The sequence below is a fragment of the Ascidia mentula genome, chromosome 5, assembly GCF_947561715.1.
Source record: "Ascidia mentula chromosome 5, kaAscMent1.1, whole genome shotgun sequence".
Lineage (NCBI taxonomy): Eukaryota > Metazoa > Chordata > Ascidiacea > Phlebobranchia > Ascidiidae > Ascidia > Ascidia mentula.
The window spans coordinates 20,807,797-20,828,759 of NC_138570.1; the positions used below are offsets into that span (position 1 = coordinate 20,807,797).

Sequence of the window (20,963 nt, forward strand, 5' to 3'; positions counted from 1 at the left end):
CATAGAGAAAAACCAGCTTTTAAACTAGCTGGATCAACTCAATTTATATGGGAAACAGAGCCACTGTTTGACCAAATTTGCTTTGTTTATTCTCACGTTGTTTTAGGTTGACTTTTCCCTCTCTCGTCTTTGTTTTTAAGTCTTCAACTACACGAAAAGCTTCGATTGCTTCCAGATCGCATTTTGCTCGCAAATCATACCAAGGTTGTTCAGGAGGTGTCCGTATGCTTGATATTCTGAATCTGCTTTAAACTTCATTGATGGTTGCTTTCGTCAATTGGCAGGAATCGATTAAATCAAAACTCCGTTTGTGGGCCTGAATACATTCGGTCACTTGCCCAGTGCGTAGTTTGTTACATTCTGTACTTGTTGGAGAAAATTACTAATCAAGATAATGACGTATTCCTCGACAATAGGTTTGCCTGAATATGAATGTGTTTCCCTTCTGTAGCACCTTTTCCTCGTTAAAACATTTTATTGCACATACAACAAGAAACAAACACACAATGATGGTAAGGTTGAAATAAGTGCTAACTATGTCATCGTAGTGAATATATTTGGCCATTATAGGCTTATATTTACGCACAAGACATAGGTGCAACGTTGAGACGTACTAAACATATTCTGCAATGGTATAGATGTGATAGTCAGATAAAAGCATGCCAGTGTCAAGGACAAAAATAAATATTAAGACAATCCTATGACTGATGTTAGTTTCAGTATTGAGGTATGCTGTCCACCACCCTCCCGGCACGCAAAATGCAGGGGCAAACATATGCAAATGCAAAGTAACGTGTTTGTGGGCTTTTGTGGTTGGGTTTAGCCAAAAATTTCGTCTGAAATGATTTGAAACTGAAAGAATAGATAGTATTCAACAACTACACCCTATTTTCATATGGTTTTTCACCCTATTTTCATATGGTCCACTATTTAAGAGAAAGAAGAGTATGGCTTTCCAGATATCACCGCCGGAATGCTTTGATTTCAACAAGCTGGAATGCTGGAGAACATCGATTCGCAGGTTTGAAAGCAACAGATCAGCATCTAAATTGCCTGACGAATCAAGTAAAAAGTAAACTGATACACTAATATACCTTATCGGCGATAAGGTCGATGATATTCTGCACTCTTTTGGTATTTCTGATGAAGAAAATTAAAACGTACGACATTGTAAAACGAAAGTTTGATGAATACTTCGATTTTCGTAAGCATGTAATTTGTGAACGATGCCAGTTTAATTCACGTGCGCAAAGACCTGGGGAATTTATTGATGAATTTATAACTTCACTATTTTCACTAGCCCTAAGCTGCAATAATGGCGAACTAAAAGAATAATAATAAGAGAGATCGTATTGTGGTTGGGTTGCTTGACAAAAGTTTGTCTGAGCGATTGCAACTAGATCCTAATCTAACTTTGAATAAAGCAGTCAACACATGCAGAAACACTGGGATTGTGAAAAGGCAGCAGGTGGAACTACGTCGCACATCGCATTCTTATGCCGACCTGGAGTGAGATTTTATTTATACACCAAGATTTTATTCGGGATTTGGAAAATTGGCACCCACTTGTGATATAAAACTCATGAATTCAGCAAAACCATTTTGTCTCACTTCACGTCGCTGAGTGCCACTTCCTTTACATGATAACGTAACAACGGAACTAAAAAGAATGGAAGAAATTGGAGTTATTTCTCGTTTACTTTAACCAACTGATTGGTGCGCCGGCATGGTTGTTGTCCCAAAGAAAAACAAACTAAGAAATATGTGAAGACTACACTCACCTAAATAAACATGTTTGTCGTGAACGACTGATGCTGCCTACTGTAGATGCAACACTTGCTCGCCTATCCGGTTCTAAATATTTTTCTAAATTGGACGCTAATTCGGAATTTTGGCAAATTCTACTCTCAAAAAAGGTTCTGTTTTAATACATTACCTTTCGGTATATCTGTTCTGTTCAAACGCATTTTCAAAGAAAATGACACAAATGTTGGACTCACTTCAGGGAGTTTTGCGCACATGGACGAGAACGACGAGCGTTTGATGGGAGTCTTGTCGCGCCTACAGCAGGCTGGAGTAACGTGAAATGCAGATAAGTGTATTTTTTCTGCTAAACTAATCAGTTTCTTAAGTCGTATCATTCATGAAAATGGTATTTATCCAGATCCTTATGTCCATCCTTCTCTTCTGTCTAGTAGACCATGGGAAAAAGTAGGAACACATTTGCTGCATTTCCAAGGTAAAATATATCTATTGGTCATAGATTACTTCTCGAGGTTTATTGAGTTGTCCCTTCCTGCTCATGGCACGAGCTCATCGGACATTATCAGTCACTTTAAGTCTATATGTTTTTCCCGCCATGGAATTCCACATATGGTGACGTCGGATAACAGCCCGCAATACAATTCCTGTATTTTTACTATTTCGCCAACGAATGTGGCTTCATTCACCCGACCAGCAGCCCACTATCCACGAAACAATGGAGAAGCGGAGAGGACTGACGGTAAAATGTCTACTAAGACGGTAGACATTTTACCGTCAGCCCTCTCCGCTTCTCCATTGACGGTAAAATGTCTACTAAGCAAAGCCGAAGGCCCCCATTTGGCGTTACTTTCTTACCGTGCTACAAAGTTGGTTTCCGGATGCAGCCCAGCGGAGTTATGGGAAGACGGTTGAAGACGACAAGTCCGTGATGGACGTCGTCCCTTGTCCTGGTCTTATTTATCGAGTTTCAGAGCTAAAGATCTCGAAATCTAGAAAAATCAAAAGCAAAATTACGACAAGCGACATCGGGTACGGCCTCTGTAACCGAAATTAGCTTGTCTTGGGCCTAGGCTACTCTGCACTAACGGCCTATCGCAGAGGCCTGGAGTCACACGACCAAGGTGGCTATTTTTGTAATACAATAGAAAAACGCTAATAGGTATAAAAAGAATAAAACAATAAAAGCGCGAATAAAACAACGTTTGTAAGACTGGCACAAAATACACATTCCACTACGACTAGCGTTCATCAGCAATTACCACATGATATCTCCCACCAAAAACAGTGTTTACCACACGCCACCACCAGAGAACTGTCTGGCTTTTCGCTCATTATTTCTCTCGCCAGCGCTTGACCAATCATTTCTGCCCGCGTTTGCCACGCAAGCATGTTCACTCGGGCATATTAAAACAAGTAAATTGCAAAATAATTACAAATATATTATAAAGGTGAGTGTGAAAAGTAAACAAAGAAAAACATGTGAGTTAAAGTGAAGGTGAAGTGAAAATACAAAAAGAAATAAAGCGTGTGAAAAACAAAACGAACAAAGACGTTTACACCTCTACCTGAACTTTCCCCGGAAACCTACGCTTGGATCGGTGAAGAGGTTGGCATTGTACGTTCCCAAACCTCACTTCCACGCTCTTACATCGTCTATACCCCAAACCGGTCATTGGGAGGTAACTGTCGACACATACGGCCGATTCCAGAACAACGTGAACTGCGTACTCGCTCCGGTCGGTTGGTAAAACCACCCGTTCTTCTGGACTTGTAATTCGGATTTCGCATTTTCAGTAAAGGGGGATGTAGTGTGTTTCGCTTGAGTGCTTGTACAAGGTGGAAGTGTCACGTGACCCCCTCCTATATAAGTGATCCTCTGTGTCGTCAAGGGCATTCTATTGTAGCCTACGTTAGTGTGCACCGCTGTTCCGTTCCGTTTATGTTGTGTATTAAACTACGAAAATACAATAATGTTAATAGATAAGTGCATTAGCTCGCGTTACTAGCTTGAAGCCCTTTTTCACAAACAATGCATGATTCAACAGGAGATAATACGGTGGGGACGAAGCATCCTGTTTAATTGTCCCGCAGATATCCTGCAACGAGACTATAGAGTTATGTTTGTATTCACGTAAATCAGCAGAAACAATTTAAAGTAATTCTAGGTTGCGTTACTTTTGGTTACTGAAGAAAATTATAATGAAGTGTGTTTGGGTTGTGTTGGTTGTACTCTTTGATATTTTGCAATGCGCTAGAGCCCAAGGTAATTTTTTCTGTTACATTTATTATATGGATGTTATTGTTTTATAAAAAGTTCTTGAAGATTTGTATATATTTCAATCATGAGTATTATCACCAGGGTACGCAAATATTAGGCCAATACAAATATTTTTAACGGGTATCGTATCAAAACATAACTTCCATTAATTCGTGTGATTCACTAATTACAATTACATTTAAAACAGATACATGCGAATGGTGCTTCAGAGAGTTGTCGTGTGAAGAACCAAGCACGGGCAGCCCTAACGAAACATGCTGGAATTGCATCAGATCGACATGCGGTATATTGCTTAACAATAGGGCAGGATATAAACGCCTACGTAATGCAGTGTTTCCCAACATTAATGTAATCACGTACCGTTGGACATCTTCTACAACCATAACAATGTCTACAATACGGAGGCTCTATATTTTCGCCGCTGGTAGCCCATGGCGTCCTCCTTTGAAACAAGTCGCCTTTTTGGGCAATACGTTGCTGTTGGTCGAGTTGCGTGCCACAATATACAGCAACATTTTACCTTGTGGTTAATGTAACCATGTCAACCGCAAGGAAACATGTAGCTACAACAAAACTGCTCGCGTACCACCTGGAATGCTGTTGTCGTAATGTGTATGATCGGGATGTTGTGCTCACCTAATTATCAACCGCATTGTGATAGAACAACAACAATAAGAAATATAAACTTGCGTTTCACGTTAGACCAGTTTTGTATTTTCAAGAGTTTCATTTAAATGTATCGGAGACTGAGTTTACGTCACGAAAATCGTGGCGCTAATTTACCAATATGCCATTGTAAGGAAAACAATACAATGCGCAGTATATATGTATGTGTGACAATTAACAACAATTATACGGTAGTCCTATGTTTAAGAGCGTCATTTTAATGTATCAGAGAGGGAGTTTTCTTTGCGAAACTTGGCGTCGAGAGGAGTCGACTGCATAAAAACGAGTTGGATGAACGAAAGCTTATGTTCCTCTTCTTGTCTCAATTTCACTGCTCAACACGAACAACGATTAATGAACTTCAAATCCTGCTTGAGTCCCTGTGTCGGTAAGTGCACAGCATAAGCGTAATGTTTATTAAGTAGTCTGGTGACGATGTACAAAAAACCTCCACAGTTTCTCGTTGAACGTGTTCGGTGTCAAGTTGCATGCATTATTTTGCGCAGTCGCTCTTCAAACTTTTTTGAACGTGTTTGCTAAATTATAATTTCCGTTAACGTCTACACTTTCCTTGAAATCAAGCTTTTATAAGCTCACGTTAAGCGCAAAATTCGCCCTTGTAATCATTGCAAGACCAAAACTACGTTTGAAACATCGCTTTTCACAAACGTGGTAATAACAAATGGTGGAAATCGTTGCAACTATAATGGGAAGCGATTATCGGAATAGGCTAACAGGAATTTTATAAAATAGACTATGCTGTGGAGAACGGGGTTGCTCAATGCCGTCCGGAGATTCCACACGACTTCGCCGACCCCCCACAGCAGTGCGTAGCTGATGAGGTTACTGAAGAATGCGGAAGCTGCTATCGACACGATATGTGCTTTACTGCTGATGAACTGGAGTCGAGCTGCCGTGCACATTTAATCGCTACATGTCCACAAGGTAGGCTTAGTCACATACAGCAACTAGATAAACCACTTTAGTTTTATATTCCGGACGTTTATTGCACACGGGCCTAGGAAGAACATCACCACGAAATCTTAGGAGAAAAGAATTCGTGACTTGTGGCAATAAATTCGAGAACTTGATCTCATATTATTTATTTAAACAACTGAAGAATTAATTTTTCTCCAATGGCATCGTCGGTTTCTGATCAGATTTGGCAAACCTCGGGTATTTCGGATTCACGTAATACGGACAGAAACTGTATATCATAAAGCGAAGTATTGCCGCTATTATAATTAAAGATCATATTGAATGAGTACGCCAGCGCAGTAAAAGACGGTCGACTCCGAATACCTTTTATCAGCAATCAAACCGAATGCAAATGTTTATTGACGTCATTAATTTTAATAATGGCTGTGGAAAACAACTCACACCTCACTTCATTGCGGTTTTTAATTTCTCTACAGCGAAATAATTTTGCTAAATTCCCTTTGTAATACAGCTATTTCAACAGTTTCCACAGCTAGCTAGCCTCGTAACGGGGATTTAACCGCACCTTTAAAGCGGACATTGTGACATTTTTATTTTAGTCAAATTTCCTCAGAAGGATAATTACGCACACATAAACCTTACACTTTTAATGCTAGTGCTATTTCCCTGTTTAAGTACATACTGAAATGTGAGGAAGCACATGTTTGTAGGATTTGCAGACAATATTCGGATTCAGTCATGCATATTAAAGCTGATCGACTGCCGCTCTTTTTTGAATTCACATAATATTATGATAAAAATCACATTCGAGGAGCTTCAACGATGACTTGTATACATTTTCCAGGTTTCAATTCAACATGTATGATCCAGGCCTGGCAAGATGGCGGTTCAACATGCCCACCTATAAACCCTACCATTATGAACCGTCTGACCGAATGCGGCATCTGTCTTAGCGAATGTGCCGGTACAAAACCTGACTATGTTCTTATATTTCATAACATTTTACCTGACTGATGCACATCCTATAATGTCACAATATTTGCTGCTCGTTTTCAGGCATGTCAGCTTGTTTAAAAACTTGCAAAGATCAACGACCTCCTTTTCCCAGCGACGTTCAGTGTGCTCTTTGTCGTGCCTTGTGCGCAGGTGAGTTCATGTACACCTGCACCAATCTCACGGCTTTCCATCGCCACTAACTATCAGTATTATTACACGTAAAGTGGAGTGTGAGCATTTCCGATCCACTGGAGGTGCAAACCCTGTACGACTTGCTGTTATTGACACATAAATAAATTAGCGGTTATGATATATGTAGTATTTAAACCACATACAACTTAATGGTGTGAATGTGTTGCAGGTACCGCAGATTCGACAGCTTGCGTCACACAAAATTGTGATTGTGCCCGGTGTGATGAATGTGTAGCAAGTTGCAAGTCACAGCACGGTATGTAAACGTACTTCAAATTGTCACTTGTTGCAATTCTGCTGTAGTTTGTTTTGCTCGTAAATATATTCCACTTGAAAAAAAACTTATCGCTTTGTTTAAAGGGACGACGTTTTTTAGTCTTTTGGATCCATGCACTTGCTTAGAACGAGCCACTCCTTTATCGACAACGATTTCACCCAGAATCTTGGGTAACTTATAATGTTTTGACTTTGTAGTTTCCAGTTGTACTAACGAATATATTTTAATTGGGGTACATTAAATTTTGTTTTAACAAATTCCCGTCCAAACCAATATTTTAGTTGTATTAATTTTTGAGTAAGATTCAGACACGGCCACGACAACTATTATATTTCATTAATGCAACTTTGGTCATGGCACCCAAGTCGCGAAGCAAAGTCAAACTTTGCAGTGGCCGTCATGCAGCATCATAAATCTTGTTGGAACACACTACGGCCAAGCAACTGCAAAAACAAATAGAGCCGAATTCTTTTTTTGTTTTGGGAATAATGCAGGTGGCGGAGAAACGTGCAAAGGAGATTATCCGTTTATGGCTTACATGTATCAGTTGTCTAATGTGCAAAATATTTTATTTGGGGGATCTCTGATTTCTGACGAATGGGTGATCACGGGTATCCCCAGGTATTTTTTTTGTTTCTGTCGTTTAAACTACACCAAACACCAGGCTATTTATTTTCTTGTTTGTATTCACTGACTTCCTTAAAACAAAATATCACGAACTATAGCTTCGCAAGGGAGACGATGGGAGTTGTTTTGGGAGATCGGATTCGATCGAGTGTTTCCGGAACAGAACAGTTCTTCACCATATCCGAATAGATAACTCATCCGAACTATGATGAATCAACTTACAACTACAAAGTTGCACTTCTCAGAGTGAGTATAATTTTGAAGCGGAAGATACTAAAGTGAAAACAAAATGTAGATACAGGGATTATTCAAGCGCCTATTTATAGAATTAAAAAAAAACCTTTTTGCAACTACTGCTCTACATTTCTGTTTTTTGGCCGGAAAAATTAATTTGTTGCCAAAGAACTTGCACAAATTGTTCACTGGTTACATTTTCGAACGTGGTGTCCACCGCCACACTATTCTATTGTTCAACTGCATGCAGTTTGCTTGCGAAAGACCATTGATATTGCAATAAATGAGGATCCTCTTGCAAAACTGAACAACAGCAAAGCACAAAACTTTACGAAATGTAATCAATAGAAAGTGCATTACTTGGGGTTGCGTGAACTGTTTATTTGACAGCTGTCGAGAAAAGCTACGTTCAACCAATTTGTGATGCCAGTTAACTTGGTGTCAGATGGAACAAGAACAGACGATGACAGCAATTCCTTTGCCGGGACTACTTGCTACATAGCGGGCTGGGGACTGACAAGTTTGTATATACAGCTTTCCGTATAAACTAACACACACCCTTCGCCATGCGGTTCTGCACTGGCTCTTACAGAGAACCATGTTTATGAATCCTATTTCTTCGACCTTGTAAACTACAAAATGATCTTTTTTCTCCTTAGGTGAAGATTATTTCAAATAAATATAACAAATTAATAAAACTATACCCGTAAAAGCATTGGAAAAACATGATTTTGTTGCAGGCCCGAGCGGTCCAGCTTCCGACGTATTGCTCCAACATGCCTCTGACATCGTTCCGATCACAAATTGCTCTCCGCGTGTCCGCCGGAGACCCAAAGTTTTGTGCTGAAGGCATTGCTGGGGAAGGCCTTTGCACTGTAATTATTAATAATATACATTAAAATGGTCAAGTGAAAACATGCTGAGGGAAAACCTGGTGATGGACGAAATTGCCAACTCTAGTAACGAAACTGGTGGCAACCAACATTTAAAGATAATAAGCTTCACTTGCATGGCGTCAACAACTTTGCCAGTCACAAGAATTCCCATATTTTGCGCAGTTTCAAATAATATCGTTTTATTCAAAGCACGATGGTGGAGGCGGTCTTGTCTGCCGCCATCCCAACCAAGGTAATCAGCCCTTCCTTCATGGAGTTTTGTCATACGGTCAAAGTGTCTGCAATATCTGGAATGTCTACGACAAGGTACTTCAAGTCCCAAGTTTTGAGTGGAAATCCTAACATTTGATACTTGACTAAGAAAATTTCTTCCACAGATAGCCGACGTGCGTATGTGGATTGACGGAGTCATTTCTGCTTAACATCAAAACAGGACGGAACGCCACATTTTTCGGCTTATAATAAGAAACATATACTCAACATATACTCAATAAACAACACACATGTCTTAGGCTTGTCGTTGAAAGGATTTTAGTTTCAGTTAATTTCCGTTGGTAGATCTTGATCAAAGTTGGTAGATCTTGAACAAAGTGAATTAAATTTATATGCAACTATTTTTCGTCTGTAAAGACTAATTTCTCGGTAAAGATCCAATACCTGAATAAAAACATTCAAGAAATATGCTTTCTTACTTGGGGTACTCAACATTACGCAAAACCCAAGGTTTCCACAAATGACGCGTGGATGTGTTGTTTTAACATTGTAGGAGCGTCGCAAAGTATTTATTATTGTTCTCCAGGGAGCGTTTATGGCGGGGTATTACTTATGGATATGACTTTTTAATTATGCACCACATTCCTAAATTTTATTTTGTTGTAATTAGAACCGGCGTAACATCAAATACCGGTGCAAGGGTAACACCGGGTGTGACGGGGATAGCTCAGACAGTAAGTTTCAACCGACATTTTTGTTCATTTCACAAATATCCAAAATCAAAGACGAAGAGATTTCAGCAATACCTGTTACGTTTGCCATTTTATGACGCATCGGTCAGGGACGAACGAAATGTGGAAAGGTAAATATATCGCATGCAAACAAAATAAACTGATACCCAGATCGCTTGGGTGGTAGAGGATAAAATACATCGACTTCCAAACGCTGCATCGAGTGGGCCAATGGTGCCTTTTTTCTTGTGCAGTGATTTTTATAACACTAACATTAGATATATGCCCGGCAAATCGTTATATAGTTTCTTTCGGCATTGCTTAGAGACCTACTCCCATAGGCAATTACCCTCTCTTTATCGTTCACGCTCTGCGACAAAAGACATCCTACAGCGATATAGGAAGGGTCTGTATCGACCACAAACGGCTGTGCGAAATTTGGTATTGTAAAATGGGCGCCGAAGTTAAACGCTCCTTGGAATCACCAAAAGCATTCGTAAATCTTTGATCAAATCTGAACTCTTTACTTTATCCGTAAGTCGGTGAAGAGGGACAGCGATATGCATAATTCTGTATATATTTGCGGAATTGGACGTCAAGCCGAGAAATTGGTGAGCGTCTTTAAGTTCGTGGCTGTAGCCATTGAGACACGGTCTTTACTTTGTTTGAGTCAAAACTTACGCCGCTTCTCGATAAGATATATCCCAGGAAGTCAACTTACGTTTAAAACTCGGCCTATTTAGATGGTTTTCGTGGATTTACAAAAACATATATACATGTAGTTACAGTATAGATACATATAACTTATAGCCTATATATACATGTAGTTACAGTATAGATACATACAACTTATAGCCTATATATACATATAGTTTATACAAGAAACATTAGTTTTGCTGAACGATGAGGAGATTAATCATTTTTTAACGCTTTCTCTTCCATTATTTCAAGTAATATTTAGACTTACGACACTTTAAACAAAGTAAATTGGAGTTTTTTTTTTGTAAAGAAAAACGGAGGCAGAAAACAAGTCTGAAATCCATGACGGAAGATTTTCAACATTTAAACAAATCGTTTCGATAGAGTAAAAATAGACTGAAATTACACTTAGGACATTTCTCAGAACAAGGTCTGCACAGTTTTAGTCCACTCACATTGTCAAAATATCCATAGCAGTATTCCATGATAGTTTGATTCTCTTGAAGGATTATTTTGTGCATCGATACACAACCAAAAAAATCACATGCCAAGCCAAAATCAGTGGTCATGGTACCCCTCCATAAAAAAATTGTATTTTCGGTAAGCATCAAAATACGTTTCCAACATAACCAACATATGAGACCAAAAATTAGAAAGAATATTAAAATATATACGAATGTAATTTATTTATAGGTTTGGGCAAAACCATAGTTTAGAACACCTGCTTTTATAAAACAGATACATACAAAATACACCTTACGCCGATGCAGAAAGAAATAGCATGACAGCTGTTGCGATTTGGACAAATGGTGTTTTATTATCATGGCCTTTTTTGCACATGTTTTTACGTCATTGGTCAACACAAAATTTCGTCGCCAGGGCTCATCTTTCACTTCAATTTCCTTAAAAATGGTCAAAAACTACGGCTATAACAATGTCTTAAAGCAGTGCCAATTCCCACCTTTAGCCAGATATGTGTAACTTTCAGCACAGCCGGACGAATACACAGAAACAGAGAAGACCACGGACGTGTTTCGTATTTCATGTGAACTAGAGTAGTTAGAGAAATAAGTTGCTATTACAGTACGATTATAAAAAGTCGATTTCAGTTATCGACCCAGAATTGAACAAAGCATTTAGACCCATCGCCGGTACCCTGCGACTAACTCCCAAATCTTTACTGTGTAGCCACCACTACAGCAATTCCCAGATAACGTGACGAATAAAGCAGATCTGTGATCCACGTCATCCGCATTGGTGAGACTCACATTCCGCAAGAGTTTTGTCAGAATTTTGCCACTGGAACAAGCTGACACGACAGCAGCTCGTATATGTAGAGCAGGGCTTCCTAATCTTGAAGTCCTGACGCTGAAGATCCAACGACGAATTTTAAGTGTCGCAGAGTGTACAAATATGTCACACGAAGTTTGAACTTCTCGGTCTAGAATGCATGTGTACAAAACCGTCTGGCGACTTTCACAAAATCTGCATCCAGCAATCCCACCCCTTTAAAAAACTCCAACGCATTACTCATTCTTGAGAAAAGATTGGTGCTGCCTCAACAAAGCCTGATGCAAAGTCGATGGAACTAATGATAACCTCCAAAAATGAAACCCGGCAAAAAATTGAATGTTCGAATGTAAAAAAGAAATTCAAACGATAAAACACATTCCGACCCTCTTACTTTCTAGGCCCTACAATGGACGAAAATGTTAAAAAAACATTACCAGCAAAGTTCTCTTCTGGCTCCTTGACTGGTGTGAGAAGATATGTGATGACGACCGATTCAAGACCATTTCTATATCGGGGATTCCCCCACAAATGTCTCACGGCCTCGTTTTTGAAAACCGTAATCGGATGTTTTTGGTTGTAATGAAGTTTTACAACGCTAACTTTACTTTGTTGGTTGTTCGTTTGAAACATAATTCTGAATCAAAATGCTTCGAAACATCGAATTATTAACGCACACAAGTCAATATGTACAAACGTGCCCGTTCTTGTCTGGTGCTTTTTTCTACGAGTAATTTTGCAATGATGTAGTTAACATACACGTATTTATACATGTATTCGCATATAGGCCTATCATTGCATCATGTGGTAGCCTATGTATGTGCATGTCACTAAAGATCCAAAGGCAGTTTGAATTATCCAACTTATGTATCAGGACAAGAGCTATAGTATTCTTGATCAGCATTCCGGTTGCGCATTAATACACGTATATAAAAAAGTATCTTAAATCATTTGTCCATCGATAACAAATTCAGCTGCAGACATATTGAATGTACATGTTCTTGAAAAAACTTCAATTATAAATGGTCAAATCTTGTTCATTGTATTGGTAAAGGCATTGGGTATAATTTATTGTACACATCAGCATTCTAAGGTAATTGCAAAACATTTCTTTTCAGCGTCAAATTTATCAGAGGACATACCCACATATATAGACTGTTTGAGCGAAAAGTAAATGAAATTAAGATGATAAAGTCAGGATACATTCCGCCGCTCAAACCATACAAACTTACACAGGTTTATTAGCTTTGTGTACCCTCCACTTTGCTAGTTGCGAAAAGACGCCATGTCATTGATGTTGACTCAACGTTTAGCCTGCTAGATAAGCATCACGACTCGATTTTATTAATTTTCTGTGAACAAATTTCAAGTCATCCATGCAAGGCATTGATTCTTACCTTTTCATTGTGCTCGTGGCTAAATTATGTTTCTGAACAATTGAGAGCAAGTGTGATCAGTTGTAGCATATTATAGTGCAGATTTGCAATAGCAACCTTCTTAAAATGATAACAACTGTAGAATTTTCTGTTAAATTTAAGATGTAAGTAATTACAAAATATTTTCTAACGAATAAAAGACTTAAAATTGGTAAGATCAACAAAATATGCAAATGCACTTTATTCAAGAAACATTAATTTTGCTGAACGATGAGGAGATTTGACGTTTTTTAACACTTTCTCTCCAGTTATAGGATCCACGTAATCTCGTTAATCAATCTCCACAATGCATTTTGCTTCCAAGTTTTGAACAGCCTTTACAGTGTACAATTACGAGCAAATAATAGAGTAATATTTGAATCCGTCTTTTCTGGCAATTTCCATTCGTCTGCAAGGGCGCAATAATAAAAGCGCGATGCTTAGCATACGCCGTTACCTTATACAATGCCTTGTAACAATCACACAAAAATATTTGAAACATTTATTCACAAGTTAATTTTAAACCTACTACTTGTACAAAGCTCTTGCAATTCCTTGTTTAGAATATTTTTCCTTTACACACATCGCAATTCCACCGATGTACGGAAAGTGTCCGGCATATGTTTTGATGTGCTTTTTAAATTGCGAGTAGTTTTATTTACATTTTCAAAGAAGAGTTTACCCTTTTTAATATAAGGATTTGATATTTTAGTTAATATCTGTTTGTAAATTGAACACATTACGACCAACCAATAGATGCCGCGAATGTAATAAGTTTTCCAACTTCTGTCATTTCGTCAAAATTGTTTTTTTAAAACAAAATTAAATATCATGTTCGAATAAACACAAATTGAAAAGATATCACAAAATCAAGACAGCTTATGACAAGCAACATATTGACAATTGGGAAAACGTCATTCAGGCTTTGGGAAAAAACGTCATTATGTAATTTAGTTCACTGGAATCGCAGCTAGGGCAATAAAGGAGTCTGGAACTAGGCTACTTTTTCTAGTAGACACTCTAACTGTCTGTGTTAGAGTCTAAAACGTCACGAACGGACGATAGGGATTTCCCCAGGTCGTGCATAGCTTCTTGAACTTCGTTATTACCGCCATCGCGCTGTAACGTTCGCACGTTCTTTTAATAGTTAATTCGCAGCAATTCAGTCACGTGTTAAACTCTTGTTAAACGCGCTTGAAACAAATTATACTTAAGCCGCCTGGCATTGCAATGGTGTCTTTCAATTAATACACAAGTCTGCCACGGAGTCAAACTTAGTAACCTATACAGCAAGAACACGCAAGCAGACGTTAGCACAGCAAGCAGCGACAGGGAATTCATTAGTACGCTGCAAACTCTAATATTAAGTTTGCAAATGCAAAATAACCCCACCTGCTGGCAAGTTTTATACTAAAGGCTATGGGCCAACCTGACCCAACGCCCTACCAACTGAGCTACACGATTACAGATTTGAAGGTAGTTTATAATGATCAAGATACACTGGTGAGTCAGCACACAACTTTACTAACGATCTTGCAGCGTACAAGTAGGATTCCCAGTCGCTGCTTTGCTGAAGCTAAAGTCTGTTTGCGTGTTCTTGCTGATATAGACTACTGAGTTAAAAGCTCCGTGAACAGACTTCTTTATTAATGGAAACACACGATTGCAATTACAAGGTGGCTTAAGTTTAACTTGTTTCAAGCGCGTTTAACACGTGACTGAATTGCAGCGAATTTAACTATTAAAAGAACGTGCGAACGTTTACAGCGCGATGGCAAGAATAACGACAGGGCCGAGAGAATACGAGCGACTGAGAGTAGGCAAGACTAGCCTAGACTGGGCTGTCGAAGGATTACGAAATAGGCGTTTTATAACAAAGTGTGAGAAAAAATGTGTTGTCCAGCAGGATGCCAGAAAGCCAGTGGGTGCTCCGGCAGGAAAGCTTAACACCGTCTGCAGTCTTCGGTCCGTATGTGTTCCAAATGTGTAAAGAAATAAGTAGGGAAACATGCGTGTTGCTACAATCTTCACATCTCTACCGCTAATCAAACCACGCAGAAATGTATCGCAATATCATATGTGAAGGTTGGCTATTGCAGATGAGGTTGCCAAGTACGGGTTTTCATAGTAGAGCGATCCTGACTAGTTCCTGCGTTAGTAATTCGTACAACCATAAACAACCATGTACATGCATTCATTTTTATTTTACAGACAGTGATATCTACATGTTATTGGAATATCGTTTTTCTGGCATTGTTTTATCCAAGTTGCCACACAGTTGGAATGTCCGCCGAAGCTACAGCCTTGACAGTATGTGTAGAGTCCGCGCACTTGAAGCTGACAGTAGAAACACGTGACTGGTTTGTTTTTGTGTTCCGCATCAATGCGTCTGTCACATGACCAGGGGTTACTCTGGGGCATTCGTCGTTGGCAGACTTGGCATCCCAGGGTGAAAGTTGAAGAGGATGAGAGAGATTGGATTGCAGGAACTCGGCTCAGTTTTACAACCTGAATGAAAATTGTAAAGCTAGCACAGTGCCACTCAACAGCTGCACTGATGAGATCTTACAGGTCGAAACAATGCGTGTACACACTCTGTCTGCAGCTTTCAATGAAAATTATTTTAATTGATAAATGTGAAAGAGTTGAATTTGTTGATGTTCTTGTGCAAGTTTCAAACTAAAAGTAATTGTACTTATATTGGCATAACATCTGTATACAACTTACACAATTCATATTATTGGCTCCACTTTGCTTATCATAGAGTAGTTATTTCACCTGAGCATGTTGTATCCATAACCTGTTCTTTGCCAACAAATCAAGGTAGGAGTTTTGCCAATGATCAACTGTTTCAACATCAATAGGAAGGTTATATGTGGATGGATAGGATGACATTGCAAGCAGCATACACACTGGACTTTGCACATCATTCATTTCAGCAAAAAATCTGCAAATACATTGAATACAACGCATGTAGCAAACTGAAAACTGTTAGAGTTTTGTGAAAAAATAGAAAAAGAAATTCAACTCCACAACTAATTTTGAGTGAATAAACATGATTGAAGGTTATGTGTGTTGTGGATGGCAACATTAGAGAGAAGAACATTCTTGTAAAGACTTTTTACCTACGTACAAGCAGTTGGCAGATTATTTTATCTCATTGTCTGGTAAGCGTTAGTTCTGTTGTTTCAAAAATATGCTGTTGATAAATCGTTGTATTTCTTTGTCAATTTAAAAAATACGATGTTTTGCCGGAATGCTTTGAACAGCACAAACTTACTCTAATTGCTGACAGGCAATCTCTTCTTTGATTGAATCGAGTGGAGCCGGCCAGAGAGTGGGACACACACTGATGACTCCATCTGAGATGTTAAGCTCCTCATCAGCAGGAGATGTTGAGGAAGAAGAATTCATCTCCTTGGTAACGACCTTCTCATGCCACCTCCCACCGTGAGCAGTCAGGATTCGTTTTTCAGATTCATTTTCAATATTCATTCCAGAAGGTGCATCTATTCGACCAAACTTTGATATCGCGTCCAGTTCGATGTCCTGAAAAAGACAGGAGATTGTTTCTTACATCTTTCATTACTTAGGGTGTGGTGCAACCTTAAAACTGTGTTCACAGCAACCATATGTTTAGCAACACAAAACACTGTGGCCTATCTATCTATATATATTGATCACACCTCTCTCTGTTGGAACGCTTCAGTTGGAACAAGATATTCGTGCTCAGACAAAAACTCAGCTTCCGATGTTATTCCACCATAACCAAACCTAAATCATTAAACTAGATTACAGATTATAATTTCCACTACATGTTTTAATTTTAGACATCTTGGTGTTTAATTGTAGATAACACCGTGAATTTTGTTGCGGATGCAGCAACAGGAAAGCATGATAATATATTCTTTTACTAGTTTATGCACAATTGTGTTGCAACAAACTTTGCATGACTTTATATTTAAGAATAATATCTCTGAACTACCCAGGGTCATCATCTGTCATGTAGAGATCAGGTTCTGATTGTCGCCCTCGAGCGATATCAGTGAGATAATCTTCTACCGCAAGTCTTCCATCATCAGAACGTTGATCAGCTTCCCCACCATGGATTGCTGAGCCATTCAATGCATGCGAACCATGCAGTTCATCCTACAGCAAACACAAACCACTTATTGTGTGTAGAAGCAATCTTGGTAAAATTCATGTCCAATAATTAGTGATAATCAATATTTGCCATGCCATGTTATCAACAAATGCTGCTATAACTTTAGAAAATTATTTTGTTTTTTAAACATCAAACCATGGTCACAAGAATCCTTCGATTCCATCCCCATAAAAAAACATGGCATAATTATATCTATTCCTACAATTGTCTGCATACCATGCATTTCGCAACTACTTATAAGGTGAAGATCTGCAACAATTGTTTATTCAGTAGCAGATATTACGTCACTAAAACCACCTCACCTTTTTCACAGTGAGTGAGTGCCTTTTGTTTTTGGCCTCTGCTTTTTCTAACTTTTCTGAAACTTCAGGTTGTGATTTGTTTAAATGAATCTCTTTGTTGAAAAAAACTCCAAGCAATTTCCACGTCCGAGCAACATTACAGAATCCACCTTTCAAAGCAACATCAGAGTTGTGTGAGCAAAGCTCTTCGAATGTCATTTTTGTCCCACTTCCATCTAAAACATAGTTTTTCGCAACAAACCTAAATTGGTTAAGAGTTAATTGCTCTACAACAGAGTCTGTCATAGTGGGATAATCATCAAAGTCAGAACTCGGTTTTAAATTAGACTTGGTGCTTGAAAATATTCTGAACTTTGATCTGGAATTAAGAAAGTTGTTTTGTCTTTGAAATGCAACTGGTGAAGAAGGACTGGAAATATTCAAACCGTCCAAATCAATCACGTCTTTTGATCCAGTTTTCCATCCAAATATTGTTGGTAATTTTGAAGCTGAACCAGTGGGACTCTGTGCCCTGGGTGTTGATGCTGTGTCTTGACTTGCGAGGGCGATATGACCACATGAGCTGATGGCAAGTCCACTACTCATGGCCTGCTTAGCTGGACAAATAGCGTCAAGTAATGAATGCATCATGAGACGGCCATCTTTCGAACATGACAAAATAAAATTTGGATCTGACTTTTTCCAAACTATTCCAGAGGGGCTGTCTGTGTGATCCTTAAAATATGTTTAGTTCATTGTTTAAACAGAAAAATAATCAAAAAACAAATGGTTGTTTGATACAACTACAATTATAATTCATACCTGGAAATGAGCAAATGGGACATATTTCCTATGCAGATGCCAAATGTTCACGCTGAATTCAAGCATCATAGATATAGTGGCAAGTTGCTCGGGATGGTGGGGTCTCCATTTAACCGAAGCTACGGACGACATGGTTGGAACATTGTTTATTTCTTTCTCCCTGTTGTTTTCAATCGACCAAACCTGGAATGTGACAAGTGGAAACATTGGAAAACAAATATTTAACACGGACAATGATTAGATCCATTACCAGCAATGACATGAAAACCACCTTTCACACGCTCTCCAGTGCAAAAACAGAGTTAAAAAATTATTCGTGTTATTACAATCACTCACCTTAACCATGTTATCACGCCCTCCAGTGGCAAGAGTCATTTTATGATCTGGATCAGGGTGCCAGTCAAGAGTATACACAGATCCCTTGTGTGCGATAAACTGGTGAACGTAACCTGTAGGTCGCCTGTAATCCCATATCTAGTAACAACAACAACCAAAATTAACATGAAAACTTTTGGTGCAATATTTTAATTTGTTCTCACTAAAATGCTGAGTTTGCATTTATACTGGGAACATTTTTAGTATCACAAGCACTGGTTTACTGTTTCACTGGAAGGACATACCAACTATTTCAAAAAAACCTAGATTTTGAATTGGTTTCATATGTTACAATATGACAGTGAGGGGATTTTCACAACATGACAGCATTAAATATCCAGATTCAGTTTAAAATTGGCTGCAGGTATTTTTAAATAAGTTAGCACACCCCTAAAACTTACTTGTACATAACCATTATCGAAGCTAGCAGCAAAAATAAAATATTCATGAGGATTGAACTGAACACTTCTCACGCCATCAGCTTTGCTTTGAAATGTGTAGGTACTTTCCCTTCTCCTCAAATCAAACAGCTTCATCGTTCCGTCCTTTAAAAAACAAATGATACAATATGGCTTCTAAGCTTGTTATTAGAATAAACACATAAAATATATTTTTATAAACTTTACACTCTGCTTTGACTTGTATGCAGCCAAAAGCAAAATACCACTTGTGATGCATATATTTTCTTACAGAAAAATGTACATGCTCTGCTCCTGTAAGAAGTGTTACAAGTTATATTGAGCACAAAAATAAACTTTAACGAACAAGATTTGCTGATTGCGAAAAAGGCTTGTGTCATATGACAATGCAAATTTAAACAAACTTGTCTAACGGTCTTGACAGGTCCCATCTACATAAGAAACACATTTTTATTTAAAAACCACCCATATATAAAACACCTGTGATCCACTTAGCAAAAGATTTCCTTCCGAGTTGTGAAACGAAACTTTTGTGACCGTGCGACGATGTTCAGACAATATAGCGAGCTTCTTTTCACGACCAGGAGTGTTTAAATCCCAAGCTACAACCGCTCCATTAGTAGCAGCAGTTGCGATCAAATTTTCATCCACAGGACTCCAACCCACGTCAGAACAACTCATGTTCAAACCCTGAAATGAAAAAACAAAACAAAAATTAGGGTAAGCATGCAGCCACAGGTAAAAGCTAATTTGATTTCAATAACTTATGATGTATTATTTTGTTGGGTGGTAACTGGCTTTGGCCAGTCATGAGCAAAGAAAAATACCAATATCCCTCCCTTAAAAATACAACAGCAATTGCAAAAACATACACTCATAACATGAAACGAAACACAATCAGCACTATTAAACTTAGTGGCACACATTAATTCCATCGTAGCAAACCTGTTTTCTTCCAACATGAAGATTAAGGTGCTCGCTGAAACCATTAACCTCATCAACATGATAAATTTTCAACAGAGACCGTCCAGCGATGACCACTTTACTGTTGTCCTTACTGAGGCAAAGTGCATTCACTGCTGTTCCAACATCTATTGAAACGGCTTTGTTTCTCTTCATAATTTCAAGTTTTCCGATGAAATATGCGGTGTTTTATATTTAATATCACTTCCACAACACATAAGCACTTTGGTTTACAGAAGACAAGGTCATGAAATTTATTGTATATTTAAAGAACAACACACTGGCTCTGTTTGCCTTTGCAAATTTTTGACAAAATTACACAATAACAACAATTATTCCAATCCGACCCAGAAAAACCATTTAAGCGCAGATGCAAAGGTGATTTTTCACATATAAAGAAACCTGCTTACGGTTAACTACATAAGTACTGTAGCAGCAAGTTCTTAAACAAACTAATTCCCGAGAAAATGTAAACAAACAAATTCGTCTCTTGCACGCTTCAGTGATTTTCCAACACGAACAGCGATTTTATCCTCGCAACCGCAACCAGAACATTAACTTTTCTAATGCTGATTGTTGACTTGCAATAATCACCTAATTTTTTGAATACACAAAGTAGGCAGATTAAATCAAGTTGATATACATTTTGCACGAACGAGCAATATTCTATATTACAAATATTCGGTTGGAAGCCAACAATTTATTGTAGTAAAGCTACTCG

General features: G+C 38.5%; 2 protein-coding genes across 2 annotated transcripts in view; one reads left to right on the top strand and one right to left on the bottom strand.

Moving 5' to 3' along the window:
• The window catches only part of LOC145903197 (protein NLRC3-like), a 223,617-nt gene that overhangs the window by 165,249 nt on the left and 37,405 nt on the right, over window positions 1-20,963 (top strand). The gene's annotated exons all lie outside the window — the stretch shown is intronic.
• Window positions 15,403-20,698, bottom strand: LOC145903328 (GATOR2 complex protein WDR24-like). The gene is made up of 11 exons (XM_082991402.1): window positions 20,225-20,698; window positions 19,760-19,969; window positions 19,262-19,405; window positions 18,822-18,959; window positions 18,486-18,668; window positions 17,685-18,398; window positions 17,203-17,366; window positions 16,904-16,991; window positions 16,498-16,766; window positions 15,996-16,164; window positions 15,403-15,725 (listed from the first exon to the last, which is right to left on the bottom strand). The coding sequence occupies exons 1-11, from the start codon at window positions 20,396-20,398 to the stop codon at window positions 15,423-15,425; spliced, it is 2,556 nt and encodes an 851-aa protein (XP_082847528.1). The 5' UTR covers window positions 20,399-20,698; the 3' UTR covers window positions 15,403-15,422.